The sequence below is a fragment of the Bombina bombina genome, chromosome 4 (genome assembly GCF_027579735.1).
Source record: "Bombina bombina isolate aBomBom1 chromosome 4, aBomBom1.pri, whole genome shotgun sequence".
NCBI lineage: Eukaryota > Metazoa > Chordata > Amphibia > Anura > Bombinatoridae > Bombina > Bombina bombina.
Genome location: NC_069502.1, coordinates 834,598,011 through 834,617,412, shown reverse-complemented (window position 1 = coordinate 834,617,412; position 19,402 = coordinate 834,598,011). Strand labels below are relative to the sequence as shown.

General features: G+C 36.1%; 1 protein-coding gene across 2 annotated transcripts in view; it reads left to right on the top strand.

The window, feature by feature from the left end:
* The window catches only part of LOC128657186 (oocyte zinc finger protein XlCOF6.1-like), a 30,626-nt gene extending 11,371 nt beyond the window's left edge, over positions 1-19,255 (top strand). For both annotated transcript variants that reach the window (XM_053711438.1, XM_053711436.1), the window contains 3 exons: positions 9,258-9,405; positions 9,505-9,603; positions 16,282-19,255. In XM_053711438.1, the coding sequence (XP_053567413.1) occupies positions 9,258-9,405; positions 9,505-9,603; positions 16,282-17,195 (1,161 nt within the window). In that variant the 3' untranslated portion in view covers positions 17,196-19,255. The remainder of the gene's footprint in view (positions 1-9,257; positions 9,406-9,504; positions 9,604-16,281) is intronic.
* Positions 19,256-19,402: the final 147 nt, after the last annotated feature.

Sequence of the window (19,402 nt, the reverse complement as noted above, 5' to 3'; positions counted from 1 at the left end):
GACGGATGACCACCACAAGAAAAGGCAATTGACGGATATGTCATTATGTTTTCTCCAACTGGGATACCCATCAGAGTTAATTACAGAACAATGTAAAAAAAACGAAAAATGGACACAAGAAAGCTTAACCACTATGAGGCATACTAATACTGATGATAAACGCCTGAATTTCAGCACTACTTATACTCCAGGCACCAAAGTCCTGGCATCCATCATCAAGGAGAATTGGTATACACTATCTGAAGATACCAGTCTCCCATTCTACAAGGCCCCTCCACCGAGGTTGGTTTACAAAAGGGCGAATAATCTACGGGACTTTCTGGTTATAAATTATCCTATTCATTGTTATGCTAAACAGACGTGGTTACCCAAGGGTAAACAGGGCTGCTTCCGTTGTGGAAGCTGTGTAATCTGTAACAACCTATTGACAGGGAATTCCTTTCATCACCCTCATACTAATAAGCAGTTCACCATCAGACACAGACTCACGTGCACCTCGGAGTTTGTGGTGTATATCATCATTTGTCCTTGCTCTTTTTACTACGTTTGTAAAACGGTGACATCATACCGAGAATGACTTGCCAACCACAAATCTGCAATAAGGCAGGCACTAGAAAATGGTCGGTCTGACCAACCTGTCGCAAGAAATTTTTTGAATGCAGGGCACTCAGTTTCTATGTTAAGATCAATGTTGATTGATCACGCCCCAGACTGGGTGGTGACAGAGCACTTGCTCTGCTCTGCTTGGAATCAAGATGGATCTACACTCTGGATACAGTATCCCCAAAGGGACTAAATGCAAACATAGATTTCGCCTGCTGCTACCGCAAATTATGCTGATGGTGGTAGTCATCCTTGTTTTCTTCTACCTACTCCTTGAAGTATGGAGCATACATGTTCTAGATGATTAATTAATTACTCTTAGGGTTAGAATATTTGATAATATACAATGCTGTAGCATTGTTAGTTGATACAATATGGGTTAGGACTGTCTAACACTTTGATACCGTGGGGTATAGATGATGTTAGCACAATACCGCATTTGAGAGTTTTTTGTAATTTTGAAGAAATGATTTGTAATATATTTATTTCTTATATGTATTTTTCAGATTTGTGGCACCAGCTTGTTCTCTCCCCAATTCGATCGCTCTTTTGACACCTTGTTGTTATTTGGTCGGGCGTTATGTTTACAGCATCACCATGAAGACTGGTGATGTGGTTGGTGTTTCCCACTAGCGCCTGTTGATGACGTCATTTTGGCACGTCAACGCTTTTGACGCATGCTGACTTACTGAGATCAGTTGACGGATTGTGTTTGGGAACAGCTGTTGTTAATTTATGCATTTGTGTTAGGGTATTTAAGTATTGGGTTTGTGTATTGTTTGTTATGTCTGCACGGCCTCCATTGATAAAGGCTCCTGTGAGAGCCGAAACGTTTGGGCAAGGCCCTTGTTTTTTCTTTTTATTCACATAAAGGCTATTTACTCAAATCCCTGCTTGTTGTGCCTGCTTTGGGGACCTCGGGACACAGGAGCCGAGCGTGGGGTTCCTTGTGATTTTTTTGTATTCATATACAGCAGTGCACCGGGTGGATACCGGATGGTGTGTGCCGTTTCCTCTATGTATATGTATATATATATATATATATATATATATATATATATATATATATATATATATATATATATATATACAAAACACGGAAGGGAACTGCACTCTCATACCGGACCGGGTACACATCCTATGACCCTGCAACATGCTCAGCCCTGGGTGCCACTGGCACTCACAGGAAGCTGTGCTGTCCCCAGAGCCACAAGCAGTTAACCCCAGACAGGTCTGGGTGCAAGAACCATAGGGAAAATTACAAAACAAATTAATACAACACACAGAGAAAACCCAGCACTCACTTACAAGCTCTCAGCTAAGATTTAAAAGCAAAAATGGAAAGGTTAGTCACCGCATCTGGCCAAATGGGACAAGCTCAGGTACCACGTCAAGGTCCTCTCCAATACCTATTGGAGAGGACCTTGACGTGGTACCTGAGCTTGTCCCATTTGGCCAGATGCGGTGACTAACCTTTCCATTTTTGCTTTTAAATCTTAGCTGAGAGCTTGTAAGTGAGTGCTGGGTTTTCTCTGTGTGTTATATATATATATATATATATATATATATATATATAATTAGTGAATAAAAAAATAAGACTCTATTTAAAGAATGCTGAAAATTCTCTAGTACTTTAGGCAAATTTTTCTCTAAAATTCTCGGCCCTGATTGGGTTAATAAACCTCAATCAAGCTATGAAGATAAAATCACATAAAACTGTCTAATAATCCTTAATATATATGTATAATTGAAACATGCAATGTCACGTACAGCATCAAAAGTCTGTTTAAGACGCTGAACAGTATTTTTTAGAACAATGAAAACCAGACACATTTCAAAGTCCTGTAAATATGACTTCTTCCTCAGAGATTACTTTACTAGAAGTTAGGATGATGGCACTACTGCTTTAAAGTGAGATAAAGGGTCTATTACCGTTCCTTGTAGCATTTTGGCCCCAAAATAATTAGGTAATTTTTGGTGCGGTGCTATGTATCGAAAAGGAAAATTTACAAAATTGTTAGTTAAAGGAACTAAACAAAAAAGATACAATATAAGCACTCATAAAACAGACCCCTGATTAATCTGAATAGAATGAGAAACACACACATTAAAATTTAAATCTTTATTAGAATTATTTAAAAACTGGGAATTATTAAAACTAAAATGCTGGCAGAATATTCCAGTTAAAAAACTGAATAAGTCTGACTATAGCCTCATAAGGTTAGAATCAAATGGGTAGGATTACTGGACTATCTGGTTCTGTGTGGTTGAGATTCAAGAGTTCAGAATAATAACACTATCCAACTACTTATATGGTCACGTGCTAATAGAGGTTCAACTAATGCATTAACATTAATGTTAAGCACATAGATAGTGTGATCAATATAGTAACTGTCATATAACAATCAATTCCATGTACGAATGAATGTTAAAGACTGATTGTAAGTATGATAGAACAGCAATTTGTATAGAGTGTAGTTATTACTTGTATTTATTACTTATATAAACTCAGGTGTTCAGTGATGGTGATTTGTCTCAGTAAGTCATCACAAATATTATATCGTGCCAAATACGTTATTAGTAGCTCTCTAATATGAAATCCATATAAACACATGGGTAAAATAGTGAGCAGAGAGTAACTGAATTAGTGACTGGTCAGTTATTTATATTTAATAGATCATTCATATAAAGAAAGCCACCAGTTGGTGTGTACTTCCATTAATAAAATGCTTACTGTAACCAGAGTGAGTTGGATTGTGGTTGGTAGTTTATACACTCTAGTGTTGCATAATGTGAACCACATTTATAAATAACTAATAACATATAATGTATTTAGTATGCTAGCAATATCTGTCTGAGGTAAAGACTTATTAAATACATGGGTAAAGTAGTCTACAAGGAGCAGCCGGGTGTGTTACTAATTAGTTGTAAGTTATGTTCATATATAAAAAGTCACCTGCTGCTATGTACTACCCTAGATAGATAATTTTCTATGACCACCAGGGTTTGCTAATACTACATAAGATTAAGTGTAGATAACATACTGAATAGATTATAATTATACCTATTAATTTGAAGGATTGAACATTGAATCTTAGGAGCTTATCAGATACTCCTTATACTAGGATTAAATCAGGTTGAAATTGAATATTTGAAAGTTTCTTGCGTAATGATGTCTTTCAGTTAGGTTATTTGATCTAACGAGTTATCTTCATTTCATAGGTGAATATCAGTAATTATCACCCTATAAGTCATTATATGTTATTAAATGAAAAAAACTCTTTCAACATTAATGAGATGAGATTAAACTCATGAAGCATCATATTATTACCATATACAAAATTGATTAATATAGTAATTAATGAGACTAACAGTGCACATTATAAATTCAAGATTAAATAAAAATCTATCTATCGTTAACCATATTGTGATTAACACTTCACAATACTCAGATTATATACATCACAAGATTGTGACGATATTAAACAATATACACTTAGACCTACCTCACCTTGTGTTTATGCATGTTTATGCAAATAAGTGAATGTTTATAGAGAGTGCATAAATGATGAACACAAACAAAATTTGTGAATACATATAATGCATTATTCATTAATGCAAATGAAAATAATGTTGATAATTAATTTATTTATTAGTGTGTTATTAAGTGTTGTGATATATTAATCAATTTCGTATATGGTAATAATATGATGCTTCATGAGTATTACATTTATTCAACCAAACATTTGGCAACTGTAGTTTCATTTGGATGTATAATAGTGACAAAAGATAATATCAGCAAAAGTATATTGTCACCTCCTGTGCTACTTTCCTTTGAATTGTAATATAATATAACCGTTCTACTTAGTAATAGTCAACAGATTGCAACAATGTACATTACCCAATGCAATCTGACAGCCTAGTCTGTCTAAAATCTCATCTGAATATCAGCACGAGTTTGAGAGGTGCTGATTGGCCATATTGAAATTAAGGAGGAGCGTGAGACACAAAAAGCCGCAGTGTCCGCGGCGCCTCGCCTTTTGAGAAAGCCGGAAACCCAGCGAAACATGTCAGGGAGGAGGGGGAGCTGATGGGAGCTCGTTTTGTTTTTTTAAAATTCCTATACTTGCTGGCGTATATTTAATGACTATCCCAATAGCCCTAATATTTTGATTACCTACTGTTGTTAAAGTATGCTCAGTACCCTCTGCAGTTTATGCAACTTACGGCACAAGTGTAAGGCTGCAATACAAACAAATAAACACAGCAACCATATTGTGCTTAATTGGGGTATACCAAGCAACCGACACAAGAGTTTGTGGTAGCGTTCTCTATGTTGTGCACGCTCAGAACAGTGTACATTACTATTAATGCTAATTTAATTTAATAGAGTCTTCAGTTGTCACTCTGTTGCTGGCAATATTAGAGGTATAATATTAGCATTTATATATTTAATTAACGTTTTGGCTAGCACTGTATTCCTACAGCCGTTATACAAATAATATTGATAAATATATGCCTGATGCGCTCACTGTGAACGCTGAACATTCTGGTTCAGATTGAGAACTTCTGAAAGTATATTTTTGTTGACACCAAGCATTTCTAACACTATCTAACAACATCACATACTACGTGGTTTAGATAAAAAATCAAATTAAAGTGGCGGTTTAATCTCATTACTCTTGCTTGACTAAATTACAACATACATTAATGTTGAAAGAGTTTTTTTCATTTAATAACATATAATGACTTATAGGGTGATAATTACTGATATTCACCTATGAAATGAAGATAACTCGTTAGATCAAATAACCTAACTGAAAGACATCATTACGCAAGAAACTTTCAAATATTCAATTTCAACCTGATTTAATCCTAGTATAAGGAGTATCTGATAAGCTCCTAAGTTTCAATGTTCAATCCTTCAAATTAATAGGTATAATTATAATCTATTCAGTATGTTATCTACACTTAATCTTATGTAGTATTAGCAAACCCTGGTGGTCATAGAAAATTATCTATCTAGGGTAGTACATAGCAGCAGGTGACTTTTTATATATGAACATAACTTACAACTAATTAGTAACACACCCGGCTGCTCCTTGTAGACTACTTTACCCATGTATTTAATAAGTCTTTACCTCAGACAGATATTGCTAGCATACTAAATACATTATATGTTATTAGTTATTTATAAATGTGGTTCACATTATGCAACACTAGAGTGTATAAACTACCAACCACAATCCAACTCACTCTGGTTACAGTAAGCATTTTATTAATGGAAGTACACACCAACTGGTGGCTTTCTTTATATGAATGATCTATTAAATATAAATAACTGACCAGTCACTAATTCAGTTACTCTCTGCTCACTATTTTACCCATGTGTTTATATGGATTTCATATTAGAGAGCTACTAATAACGTATTTGGCACGATATAATATTTGTGATGACTTACTGAGACAAATCACCATCACAAAACACCTGAGTTTATATAAGTAATAAATACAAGTAATAACTACACTCTATACAAATTGCTGTTCTATCATACTTACAATCAGTCTTTAACATTCATTCGTACATGGAATTGATTGTTATATGACAGTTACTATATTGATCACACTATCTATGTGCTTAACATTAATGTTAATGCATTAGTTGAACCTCTATTAGCACGTGACCATATAAGTAGTTGGATAGTGTTATTATTCTGAACTCTTGAATCTCAACCACACAGAACCAGATAGTCCAGTAATCCTACCCAATTGATTCTAACCTTATGAGGCTATAGTCAGACTTATTCAGTTTTTTAACTGGAATATTCTGCCAGCATTTTAGTTTTAATAATTCCCAGTTTTTAAATAATTCTAATAAAGATTTAAATTTTAATGTGTGTGTTTCTCATTCTATTCAGATTAATCAGGGGTCTGTTTTTTGAGTGCTTATATAGTATCTTTTTTGTTTAGTTCCTTTAACTAACAATTTTGTAAATTCTTCCTCAGAGATGATAAAGGGGAATCAGTGGATGTGATATACTTAGATTTTGCAAAGGCATTTGATACAGTGCCACATGAGAGATTAATGCACAAAATTAAGGGACTGGGAATAGCTGAAAATGTTAGCTCATGGATAAATAACTGGATAAAAGATAGGGAGCAACGAGTAGTAGTAAATGGATCATACTCAGATTGGACAAAGGTAATCAGTGGCGTCCCCCAGGGATCAGTACTGGGCCCTGTTCTTTTTAATATTTTTATAAATGACTTGGAGCAAGGATTAAATAGCGACATCTCTATTTTTGCAGATGATACTAAGTTAAGTAAGGTCATAAGGTCAGAGCAGGACGAACTGTCTTTACAAAGGGATTTGCTAAAATTAGAACTATGGGCAAGTGAATGGAAAATTAGATTTAATACGGAAAAATGCAAGGTTCTACATTTTGGAAGTAAAAATAAGCAGGCTACGTATTTTTTAAATGGGACAAGACTTAGCCAAACACAGGAGGAAAGGGATTTGGGAGTAGTAATAGATAACAAGCTAAAGATGGGTGCACAATGCAGGGCAGCGGCTTCAAAGGCTAATAAGATACTAGCATGTATTAAAAGAGGTATTGATTCAAGGGAGGAAAGCATAATTCTGTCATTATATAAAGCCCTGGTAAGACCTCACCTTGAGTTTGGAGTGCAGTTCTGGGGACCAATTGCTAAAAAAGATATTGCAGAACTAGAAAAAGTTCAGAGAAGGGCCACAAAGCTAATAAGGGGATTGGAGAAATTAACCTATGAGGAGAGGCTAGCCAAACTGGGTCTGTTTTCTTTAGAAAAAAGGCGCTTGAGAGGTGACATGATTACTTTATATAAATATATTCAAGGCCCATATACAGAGATGGCAGAAGCTCTGTTTATTCCAAGAAAATTGTTTCTGACAAGAGGTCATAATTTAAGGTTGGAGGAAAGGAGATTTAATCTCCTGCAACGGAAACGTTTTTTCACTGTGAGAGCAATAAAATTGTGGAACTCATTACCAAAGGAGGTAGTGAATGCCAATACCATAGATACATTTAAAAATAGTCTGGATAAGTTTCTGTATACTAACAAAATTCATGGATATGATTGCTAGTATTAAATGGGTCACATTTTAATGGGGTTATTTAAGCTTAACTGGAGCTTTTTGTAAGTATTTTAGATTTGTATAGGTTGAACTCGATGGACTTCAGTCTTTTTTTCAACCTTATCTACTATGTTACTATGACATTAAAAGTATGTAAACTCTGAAAATTATGTTTTACTATCAAAGAATATATTCATATCTATAGAAATTTGTTTATGCAAACAAAAGGGTAAATAAGTGACATGCAGTAATAGGAGGCAGGGGAGGCAGTGCCTCCCCTGTCCAATCAGAGAAAAGAAGATTTAAAATACTAAAAGTGCAGTATTTCTTAACCACAGGCCTCAAGTAACCCAACAGGTAAGATTTTCATTATAGCTGAACCAGTGCACAGGTGAAATAATCAGCTGATCAGTAACACTATGGTAACAAACTTGCTCTCACCCATCAGCTGATTATTTCACCAGTGCACTAGTTCACCTATAATGAAAACCTGCCCTGTTTGGGGTACTTAAGGACCGCGGTTGAGAAACAATGCTTTAGTTTAACTGCCTAATTTTACAACTTAAAGTGAAAGTAAATTTCGGACCATTTCAAAACAGTAATTCATTCTCTTCATCTATATAAATATAATCGCTATATTTTTTTTTTAATAAAAATATTAATTCACCTTTATTTTAAATACATTATAAGGCTTCCGTTTTCGTCTGTGCTCCTCCCATCTTCTATTTCCTTATTTTTTCAGTGTTTACGTATAGAGCGGTCCCACCCCCACATACAGAAGGTAGGGGAATGTGATGTTATACCAGAGTCAGGACACAGTGATGCACTTTACTGACCAGTCTGAGCCTGTGTGTATCTCCTACCTTCTGTCTGTGTCGTCCCCCCCACAGCAGTCACAGACTCAGCAGAGAGGTGAGCACTCCTGGGGAATGTGATGTTATACCAGAGTCAGGACACAGTGATGCACTTTACTGACCAGTCTGAGCCTGTGTGTATCTCCTACCTTCTGTCTGTGTCCCCCCCCCCCCCCCACAGCATTCACAGGCTGAGCGGAGAGGTGAGCACTACTGGGGAATGTGATGTTATACCAGAGTCAGGACACAGTGATGCACTTTACTGACCAGTCTGAGCCTGTGTGTACCTCCTACCTTCTGTCTGTCCCCCCCCCCCCCCCACAGCATTCACAGGCTGAGCGGAGAGGTGAGCACTACTGGGGTATGTGATGTTATACCAGAGTCAGGACACAGTGATGCACTTTACTGACCAGTCTGAGCCTGTGTGTATCTCCTACCTTCTGTCTGTGTCCCCCCCCCCCCCACAGCATTCACAGACTGAGCGGAGAGGTGAGCACTACTGGGGAATGTGATGTTATACCAGGACATAGTAAGGCCCTTTTCTGACACTTCTAGCTCTGTGTGTATTTACTACCTTCTGTCTGTGTCTCTGCATGTTCTCAGTAACATTACTCTGGCTCTGTCAGTAAAAGTGTGTGACAGAACCAGTCCCTGTGTCAGCGCTGAATGAGTTGTGTGTGTTTCAGGTGCCTATAAAGTGTGATGATGTTGCTGTGTATTTCTCTATGGAGGAGTGGGAGTATATAGAGGGACACAAGGAGCTTTACAAGGACGTCATGATGGAGACTCACCAAGCACTAAGGACTATGGAGATCCCAGGAAACGAGAGCTCAGGTAACGCTGTGTAGTAATAAATATCTCACTCAGGAAATGCACATACACAACTGATGTGACTGACAGAGAGCAAAATAAATGTATTTTATTCTCTATTAGAACTAACAGGTCACAGAGATAAGAATCTAGACACGGGAGCACTTGCAGAACATGTACAAAATATTCAGCCAGTGAAGACCCCATCAGACGTCGTTGCAGGTGAGGGATCTATGGCAGAAAATAGTTTTTATGTTTTTTGTTTGTTTTTGCAATGTGAAACCTTAGATTTAATTATTATTTATTCAGTACAGACAAATTACAATTAGAAAGTATTGATGCTTATTTGTCAATTTAATATTTAGCAACAGTGACAAAATAATCATTGGATAAAGGTAGAACATTTTATTTGGGGCTCAGTTAGCTTCGAAAAGGGAAAATTACATAGGGAATATGCCATAATCCGTTTGCAATATGCAATATACTCTCAGTTGCTGCTTAGCCTTTATTTAATCTCTGTGAAATCAGCACAGGGCACCCAGTGCTAGAGCATCAGATTATTACATATACACTATGCGCTAGCTTACAAGTGGCACGCTAAGTGTAGCGCAAGTCGCAATACTAAACGCAACCGCTCAAGCACAAACTAAATTTGTGCTTGTTGGATTACACTATCTGTTTATATGAGTGAATAAATAAATAATTTTCTATGTGAAGAACATTGGAATGCAAAATATTTATAATTGATGTAGGATATAGCGCCTAAGTATAGGGGCATGTAAATTAGGCCAGTATCAGAGCAGCAGAACAGTTAGAAATAGAATGTCCCTTTAAGACCAGTGCAAGATCAGCAGATTATAATGTACAGACTGGATCTTCTCCTCATGACAAAGCACTGTTCTATCACCAGAGCTCTTTAACCCCTTAACAACCGACGACGTATGGGGTACGTCCTCCAAAAAAATACAGTTAACGACCGAGGACGTACCCCATACATCGTCGGTCTTTGAAAGCGGTGGAAGCGATCCTGATCGCTTCCAGCCGCTTTCCTGTTATTACAGTGATGCCTCGATATCAAAACATCCTGCAATAACAATACTTATCCATCCGATGCAGAGAAAGCCACTCTGTGGCCGTCTCTGCATCGGACATCGATGGCCGTGATTGTTGGTGGGTGGGCGGCCATCGATGGGATCTAGCATGAAGAGGGGGGTGGGGTCACGGGGGGGTGCGCACGGACGCGTGCACGGGGCGGCGGGCGGGCGCGTGCATGGGGCTGGAGTGGGAACCACTACACTATGGAAAATTTTGTTTTATTAACTTGGAGAAAAGGGGGTGGGAATTGGGAATCTAAAAGATCTAAGGGATCTGGGAGGGGGTGCGGGGTTGGTCTTTGGGGAGGGGAAGCTACACTACAGAAAAAAATATAAAAAAAACAATTTTATTGTAAACTGGGTACTGGCAGACAGCTGCCAATACCCAAGATGGCTCCCAATAAGGTAGAGGGGGAGGGTTAGAGAGCTGTTTTGGGGGGGTCAGGGAGGTTTGGGGCTAAGGGGGTATCCTACACAGCAGAATAATTAAAAAAACTTTTATTTTAGTAATGGCAGACTTTCTGCCAGTACTTAAGATGGCGGGGACAATTGTGGGGTGTGGGAGGGAAGAGGGCTGTTTTGGAGGGATCAGGGGGTGTGATGTGTCAGGTGGGAGGCTGATCTCTACACTAAAGCTAAAATTAACCCTGCGAGCTCCCTACAAGCTACCTAATTAACCCCTTCACTGCTAGACATAAAACATGTGTGATGTGCAGCGGCATTTAGCGGCCTTCTAATTACCAAAAAGCCACGCCAAAGCCATATATGTCTGCTATTTCTGAACAAAGGGGATCCCAGAGAAGCATTTACAACCATTTGTGCCATAATTGCACAAGCTGTTTGTAAATAATTTCAGTGAGAAACCTAAAGTTTGTGAAAAAGTGAACGATCGCATTTGGCGGTGAAATGGTGGCATGAAATATACCAAAATGGGCCTAGATTAATACTTTGGGTTGTCTACTACAGTACACTTAAGCTAAAATTAACCATAGAAGCTCCCTACATGCTCCCTAATTAACCCCTTTACTGCTGGGCATAATACACGTGTGGTGCGCAGTGGCATTTAGCGGCCTTCTAATTACCAACAAACAACTAGAACAGACAAATGAAATACAGCACCCACCACTCACAGAGCACGGAGAGGGCTTACCAAGCCCGACAGAATCCACAAAAAGAAAGTTCTCCAGCTAGTGATCATCAAAAACGACCTTTATTGTGCATACAGGGTCCAAAATCAGCAACGTTTCGGGCAGACACTTAGCCCTTTTTCAAGCTTAACATAAAGGGAATATAAAAGTGTTTAAATAGCCATAATGGCGCCAAACAATTGTGATTAACATATCAATATTGCCATCTAGTGGTATACAAAGTGAACATTTCAAACAACAATGTTGCAATATGTAGTGATACAATATATCCATTATAAGTGAATACAATAATGCCTCCTAGTGATCAATACATATGTGTATATAAAACGTGAAAATAGTATAACAAATATTTGAAATATATATAAAAAATTAAAAACATTTTTTCAATTTAATAAACACACAAAATACATAATCTTAAAATTTCATAGAAAAAACACAATTGATTTATTTATTTTAAAATATATACATATATATATATTTTATTTTTTTATAAAAAAAATCCTAATCTTCACATATCACTCAATCAAACAATGGATACTCAGCAAAGGAATATATGCCCATAAAATTCATAATTCCCTATTTTTTTTTAAAAAAACAGATCAATAAGATTCTACCTTAATATACAGTAGCCTAGGGAAATTGTACACTACCAAAAGGCTGACCAGTTACATTCCCTATTAAGCCCTTTGGGCCATAAAGTGCTCAATTCATTAATCCAAAAGGTCTCCCTTTTATTTAATAAAGCCTCCCTATCACCACCTCTTCTTGGCATATGCACTTGCTGTATGACCTGAAAGTGGTGCTGGCTAATGTTATGCCCTGCCTTTAAAAAATGAGAAGACACTGGGGCTTCCTTGTCCCCACACCTAATATTTGACTTGTGTTCAAGAATCCTTTCACATGCCTCTCTAGTTGACTGCCCAATGTATAACAAAGAACATGGGCATTTGATGGCATAAATAATAAATCTTGACCTACAAGTTAAATATTCCTTAATCATGTATCTCCTACCTGTGTATGGATGACAAACTTTATCGCCTCTAATATGGCTGCTTCTGGTATTGTACTGCGATACAAAAACAAGTCTGTCTAACTTCGATAGTTTCTTAGCAGGATTAGATACAAATTTGCTAGACCTAGAAATTAAATTTTGTTTCTCTTTCTGAACAAGATCAGCAGGATAAACCTCTTGACATAAATTTTTTTGACATTTGTTCAAGACGTATTTTGTTCACTACAGGATCAGATACAATGCAATCTACTCGCAACAACTGGCTCTTGGGTATAGCCTTAAATGTTGAGGGTGGATGAAAGCTGCTGAACAATAATGTATTGTTCTTATCGGTGGGCTCAGAATAAATGTCAGCCTTCACTCCACACTCTCCTTTATATATTCGTGTATCAAGGAATTGAATAGATTGTTCATCACATGTCAAATTAAATGTAATCCCATTCACTGCTCTATTCAGATCATCAATAAAGGTCAATAGGGATCCAATGTCGCCATACCATATGCCAAACACATTGTCAATGAAACGCCACCATGTGGCTCCATATTGCTTGAACAAAACATGTTCATAGACAAATAATTCTTCAAAGATGTTGGCATAGGTCGGGGCGGCATTGGATCCCATGGCCTTCCCTTTCTTTTGGAAGTAAAAAGTATCTTTGAAAAGAAAATAATTCATATAGAGGATTACCTCCAATAATCTAAAAAAATTTGAATTTGTGCTGCACTAGATTTAATAACATATGGTTGTAAAATTTTATCTAGAAAAACAGAGATGTTAGTAAAAATTGACCCTGAGCCAGCCACTATGGGTCTGCCCGGTGGTTTGGATTTATCTTTATGAATTTTCGGCAAGCAATATATGACTGGTCTAATGGGATGTTTAATTTGTAAAAAATCTCTTAACTCACTTGAAATTAATTCCTTTTTTACAGCAAGAGAAAAAAATATTAGAAATTCCATTGTGTATTTTATGTGTAGGATCATAATTAATGACTACATACACTGTTGTATCACTTAACTGTTGTGTGATTTCTGAAATGTAGGCCTCCTGGTCCATCACCACTAAGGCACCATACAGGTAGCCCTCAGTTTACGCCGGGGTTAGATTCCAGAAGGAATGGTTGTAAATCGAAACCGTTGTAAATTGAAACCCAGTTTATAATGTAAGTCAATGGGAAGTGAAGGAGTTAGGTTCCAGGCTCCTCTCAAAATTGTCATAAGTAACACCTAATACATTATTTTTAAAGCTTTGAAATGAGGACTTTAAATGCTAAACATCATTATAAACAGTATCAAATAATCACACAACACAGAATATATAATTAAACTAAGTTAAATGAACAAAAACATTTGCTAAACAGCATTATAAACCTAATAAAATAATCACACAACACAGACTTCACTTGCATTTTTCTGCAAACAGTTCTTTCTATGCATTCCAATCTGGACTGATTTATAGACAGGAAGATCTTGTTCCTTTGAAATCTGCTTGATAGCTCAGGTCTGGTTAAACTGATTAATTTCAGCTTGCTTGGCTTTGCTGCAACACAAGCGGACAGCTCCACCTACTGGCTATTTGAATAAATGCACTGCTTCTCAATGCTTTTCAATAGCAGTCACATGACTGGAAAAAAGGTTGTTATTCTGAAACTGTGTAAATTGAACCGTTATAAAACAAGGGCCACCTGTATTGTTAATGAACCCATAGTGTCTAAGAGCAGACTATTTTCTCTCCCTTTTACTTATCAACATTCTGGATCTTGCAAGATCTTTAAGACTTTTCTAGACTGGCCCAATCTCCTTAGATTTCAGCCTTTCATCAAACTTCTATTGGATAGTGTCATAGCCGTAGCTTACATCAGCCATTGGGGGAATCCGCATTTCAATAATAATAATGGATTCTCTTATTCTCAAATGGAAGGAGCACAATCAGTTTCAAAAAGAGCATCAGTCAATCTGATCACCCCATTTTGACCTTGCAGAACTTGATATGCAGACCTAGTTCAATTGTTCTTTTACCCATCATGGTACCTACCTCTCAAACAGGGAATGTTGTAACAAGGCAGTTTCTTTCACCAGAACCTTCAAACACTTGCTTTGACAGAATGAGGATTTAATGCCTGATTTTTGCCAACAGGGAGTTGGCTGATAATGTCATCAAGCCCTTAATTTAGACCCAAATGTCTGTAAGCAGGTGTGTAAGATTTAGTCGGTATTATGTGCAGCTAGACGGTAACCGTGGAATATTTTTTGGATTCCCAGGTTGTTGGAGTTTCTTCTGCATGGCTTGGATAAAGGTTAGTCTTAGGTCTATGAAGGTTCAGATTTCTGCCTTGTCTGTCCTTATCATAGTAAGATTGCTGATATTCCTAATGCACAGAGTTTTGTAAAGGTTCTAATTCAATTGAGACCAGTCATTCATTCAGCTACTTCTCTTTGAGTCTCAACTTGGCTTTGAGAGTTCTTCAAGACTCTGCTTTTGAGCATACACATGGGTTAGACCTACAGTTCCTCTCCTCTACGGTTTTGTTTCTGTTGGTGATATACCAAACAAGATATATTGCAACTTGGCAAATGTAACTCTTAATTCTTCCAATAATTAAAAATAATATTTACAAAAAGTGATATGGAGAGTAAAAAACTCATAAAACCAATCTTGTAGTTTCTGATGCGTTTCGGTAATACACAGTAACCATCAACATTGCCTTAATACTGTTATTTTATAGTTTGAGACATGCTACTGACCCTCCTACTTAAAGTGAGAGGACAAATCACGTATCATCATTTACTGTATGTACTCGCTCTTATGAATTAACTATTTCTTGGAAGATCAAGTTAGTGGATACGTATTCCTAATACAATGCACTAGGCACAATTGTTGAATTCTGTTGACAAAACTAAGCATATATAAAAAGGAGCAAGAACATCATTGCTTTTATATCATGCACACTAGCAAATGTCAAATATATAGTAGTATATCCATAGATGTCAAAACAATGATCGTAATAATTTAATCTCCTTAAATGATATAAAAACGTACTGAAATGTTGTAATTATATTGCCAGACTTTATAACCTAATCATCAGAAATTAATGACATATTGAGAATTGAACCCATGTGGAAAACTGGTTTAAATGGGCAGCTAAAGCAGAATATTCATCTTCCAACCGAATATCACTCAGGTGTTCTCTTAGTCCTGACCTGACTAGTGGTCATACTAATATATTGCAATCTACACAGTATACAATCATATAATGTGGTAAAAAAATTGATACAACTAGAGTGCTCAAAACACTATTGGTGACATAGGATTAGAAATTGGAACCTTGTATAAGGAAATCACATGCCCCATGGGAAGATCTTTGTGTTCTTACCCTTCTGAAGGAATTGAAATTATTAGGTAAGTATAACTTTTTTTTATGCATTTAAGAAATAAAATTATAACGACATTCATTTCTATTTATTTCAGAGATTTTTTTGTGTGATCAATGCCCTTAAGCCTTAGTATGAAGGTTGGGGAAAGGTGTAGGGGCCATAGCCTTTACCCTCCCTTTATTGTAGACACTTATTTAGAACAGTTAATTTTTTTCAAAATAACTATGACATTAATTAATAACATTAATCCCATTGTGTTTCTTTTTCACAGGTGGATTTACAAACTGCAATAATAGTCAAGGCCAGAGTGCTGATGCTTCTTTCAATCTTTTTAAAAGAAGCCAACTAGGATATGTATGTTCTAAATGTGGAAAATGTTTTAACCAGAAATCACAACTTACCACTCATCTTAAAATTCATAGTGGGGATAAAGCATTTTCATGTTCTGAATGTGGGAAATGTTTTACTCTGAAATCATATCTTATTAATCATCAGAAAACTCATACAGGAGAGAAACCATTTTCATGTTCAGAATGTGGGAAATGTTTTACTCTGAAAACAACTCTCATTGGCCATCTAAAAATTCATACACAAGAGAAAGCTTTTTCATGTTTTGAATGTGGGAAATGTTTTACTTGGAAATCACGACTTATTAGCCATCAAAAAATTCATGCAGGACAGAAAACATTTTCATGTTCTGAATGTGGGAAATCTTTCATTCGGAAATCACATCTTTTTGACCATCTGAAAATTCATACAGGAGAAAAAGTATTTTTATGTTTTGAATGTGGGAAATATTTTACTCTAAAATCACATCTTATTACTCATCAGAAAATTCATACAGGAGATAAAAGCTTTTCATGTTCTGAATGTGGGAAATGTTTTACTCTGAAATCGCATCTTATTACGCATCAGAAAAATCACACAGGAGACAAGAGGTTTTCATGTTCTGACTGCGGTAAAAGTTTTATCTGGAAATCACAACTTGTAAGACATCAGAAAATTCATACAGGAGAGAAAGGATTTTCATGTTTTGAATGTGGGAAATGTTTTACTCTGAAATCACATCTTATTACTCATCAGAAAAATCACACAGGAGAAAAAAGATTTTCATGTTCTGAATGTGGTAAATGTTTTATCTGGAAATCACAGCTTGTAAAACATCAGAAAAGAAAGCATACATAAAAGAAAGCATTTTAATTTTCTGAATGTGGGAAATGTTTTATTCCAAAATCAATTCTTATTACTAATCAAACAACTATTACACAAGAGAAAGCATTTCATGGTCTGAATCTGGGGAATGTTTTATCAGGATATCAGATCCACAACTCAGCACTACATACTTCTTACATCATTGAAAAATGAAACATTGGTGAAACCCATATAATTTACCCTTCTATATGTGCCATGACAAGCTTTTATATGCTGTGGACGCTCTTTTTAAGAAGTGAAAACTATAGCATGGACGTTTATATATTTAGTGAGTAGATCATGCGTGCCTCCTCTCATTTCTGTCTAAAATGCATGGAGATGCCTGCCTTACCAGATGTCTTTATATTTCCTAAAAATATTTCCTGCTTTCCTGCTCTTGGCTCTGCAAATTGAGAAGCACAGACAAGCGATATCATTTTTAAAAGGAGAAATAATGACACCTGGTTAGGCATACTTCTTTTAAGGGATATAAAGCAGTTTGTTTCATTGTTGTAACAAAAAAAAAGACTATGTAGTATGGGTTATATTTAATAGAAATCATTGTAATATGTATTATTCATCACTTTAAGGGGATTATAACATTCCTTTGGAGTTTTGCTTGGAGACACCTATCTGCTAGCTGTAATTAGTTTATTGCCCATGTTCATTCTAGGACTTTTGTTGCAAAAATTGTGACCATGTAACCTATATTCTATAATGATAGCTCTCGTATCTAGCTGTGTGCAGTGGCTGCACTGAGAAGTGTTCATTTAGCAAGAAAATAAGCAAGTTGTTTGCTGTTTTTAACACAACTTGTTTCTTTTATGTTTACTTTGATTGAACATAAACATTTTTTTACTAAAGGAGCACTGCTTAATATCCGTAATATAGTTTAGGAAATGTGCAGAGCTGATAGCAAGCAAGCAGGAGGAGGTTACTTGTTAAGGAGAAATATACACTTCTACAATATATTGTTAAACAGGTTATTAAGCAATACAATATAACATGTACACAAACAAGATACAGAATCTTTGTTGGAAATTACAAAATTCTCCTCAGAATTACTATTTGCCAAAAACATTGAGCAAACGTTTCCCTCAAATATCCAATAGATGTTGGAAATGTGGCCATGTAAATAGTAGTCTAGCTCACACGTGGTGGTGGTGTCCTCAGGTTCAGATCTTTTGGTTGGAGGCCATAATAGAGATAGAAATGGTATTAAATATACAATTTGCACTTGACCCTTTGATCTGGCTATTAAATAAATCTCCAGGCATTAAATTAAAAAAAAACAGATTTAAACTTTTTCAAATTATATGTAATTGTATCAAATTGCTGATAGCTAAGAATTGGAAATGCTCACAAGTACCTTATCTATGTGGACTTCCAAGATGTTGAAACTTGTGGATCTAGAAGGATAAAACTAATTGAAAAATAATAAAATGAATATATATGCTGTTATGGCTGTTGCTTGGGACTCTTATCCTTTAAGCCTTAGGAAAATTCATTATATTACACATTAAACAAGATAGATATTTAGTCAGTATTGCTTGCCCTGCCCCTTTCTTTTTCTTTCTGTAACCATGATAATTATGATGACCATGTTTTTTTGTGGTTATACTGTTAAAGGGACTGTCATGTCTAAAAAAAACTTTCATGTTTCAAATAGGGCATGTCATTTTAAATACCTCTCCAATTTACTTTTATCACTAATTTTAATTTGTTCTCTTGGTATTCTTAGTTGAAAGCTAAACCTAGGAGGTTTATATGATAATTTCTAAGCCCTTGAACACCGCCTCTTATCACATGCTTTTTTATTTGCTTTTAACAACAGGGGAGAGCTAGGTCATGTAAACCATATAGATAACATTGTGATCACGCCTGTGAATTGTGGCAGACACTGCACTAATTGGCTAAAATGAAAGTCAATACATAATAAATAAAATGTCATGTGATCAGGGGGCTGTCATTTACAATATCTTTACATTATTGTACAATGTAACTGGTCATTTTCAACAAAACAAAAAAGGAAAAAAAACTACAATATGTTCAAACTATGGTCAGAGTGATTTTTTTTGTGTCGCACTGTAAAGTCCATTACTCAACATATTGAAAAATATCCAGAAATATTCTGCATGTCACTTTAAATAAAATAGAAATATGCCATATCAGGAGAGTTACTGATTTAGGAGAGATGTTGA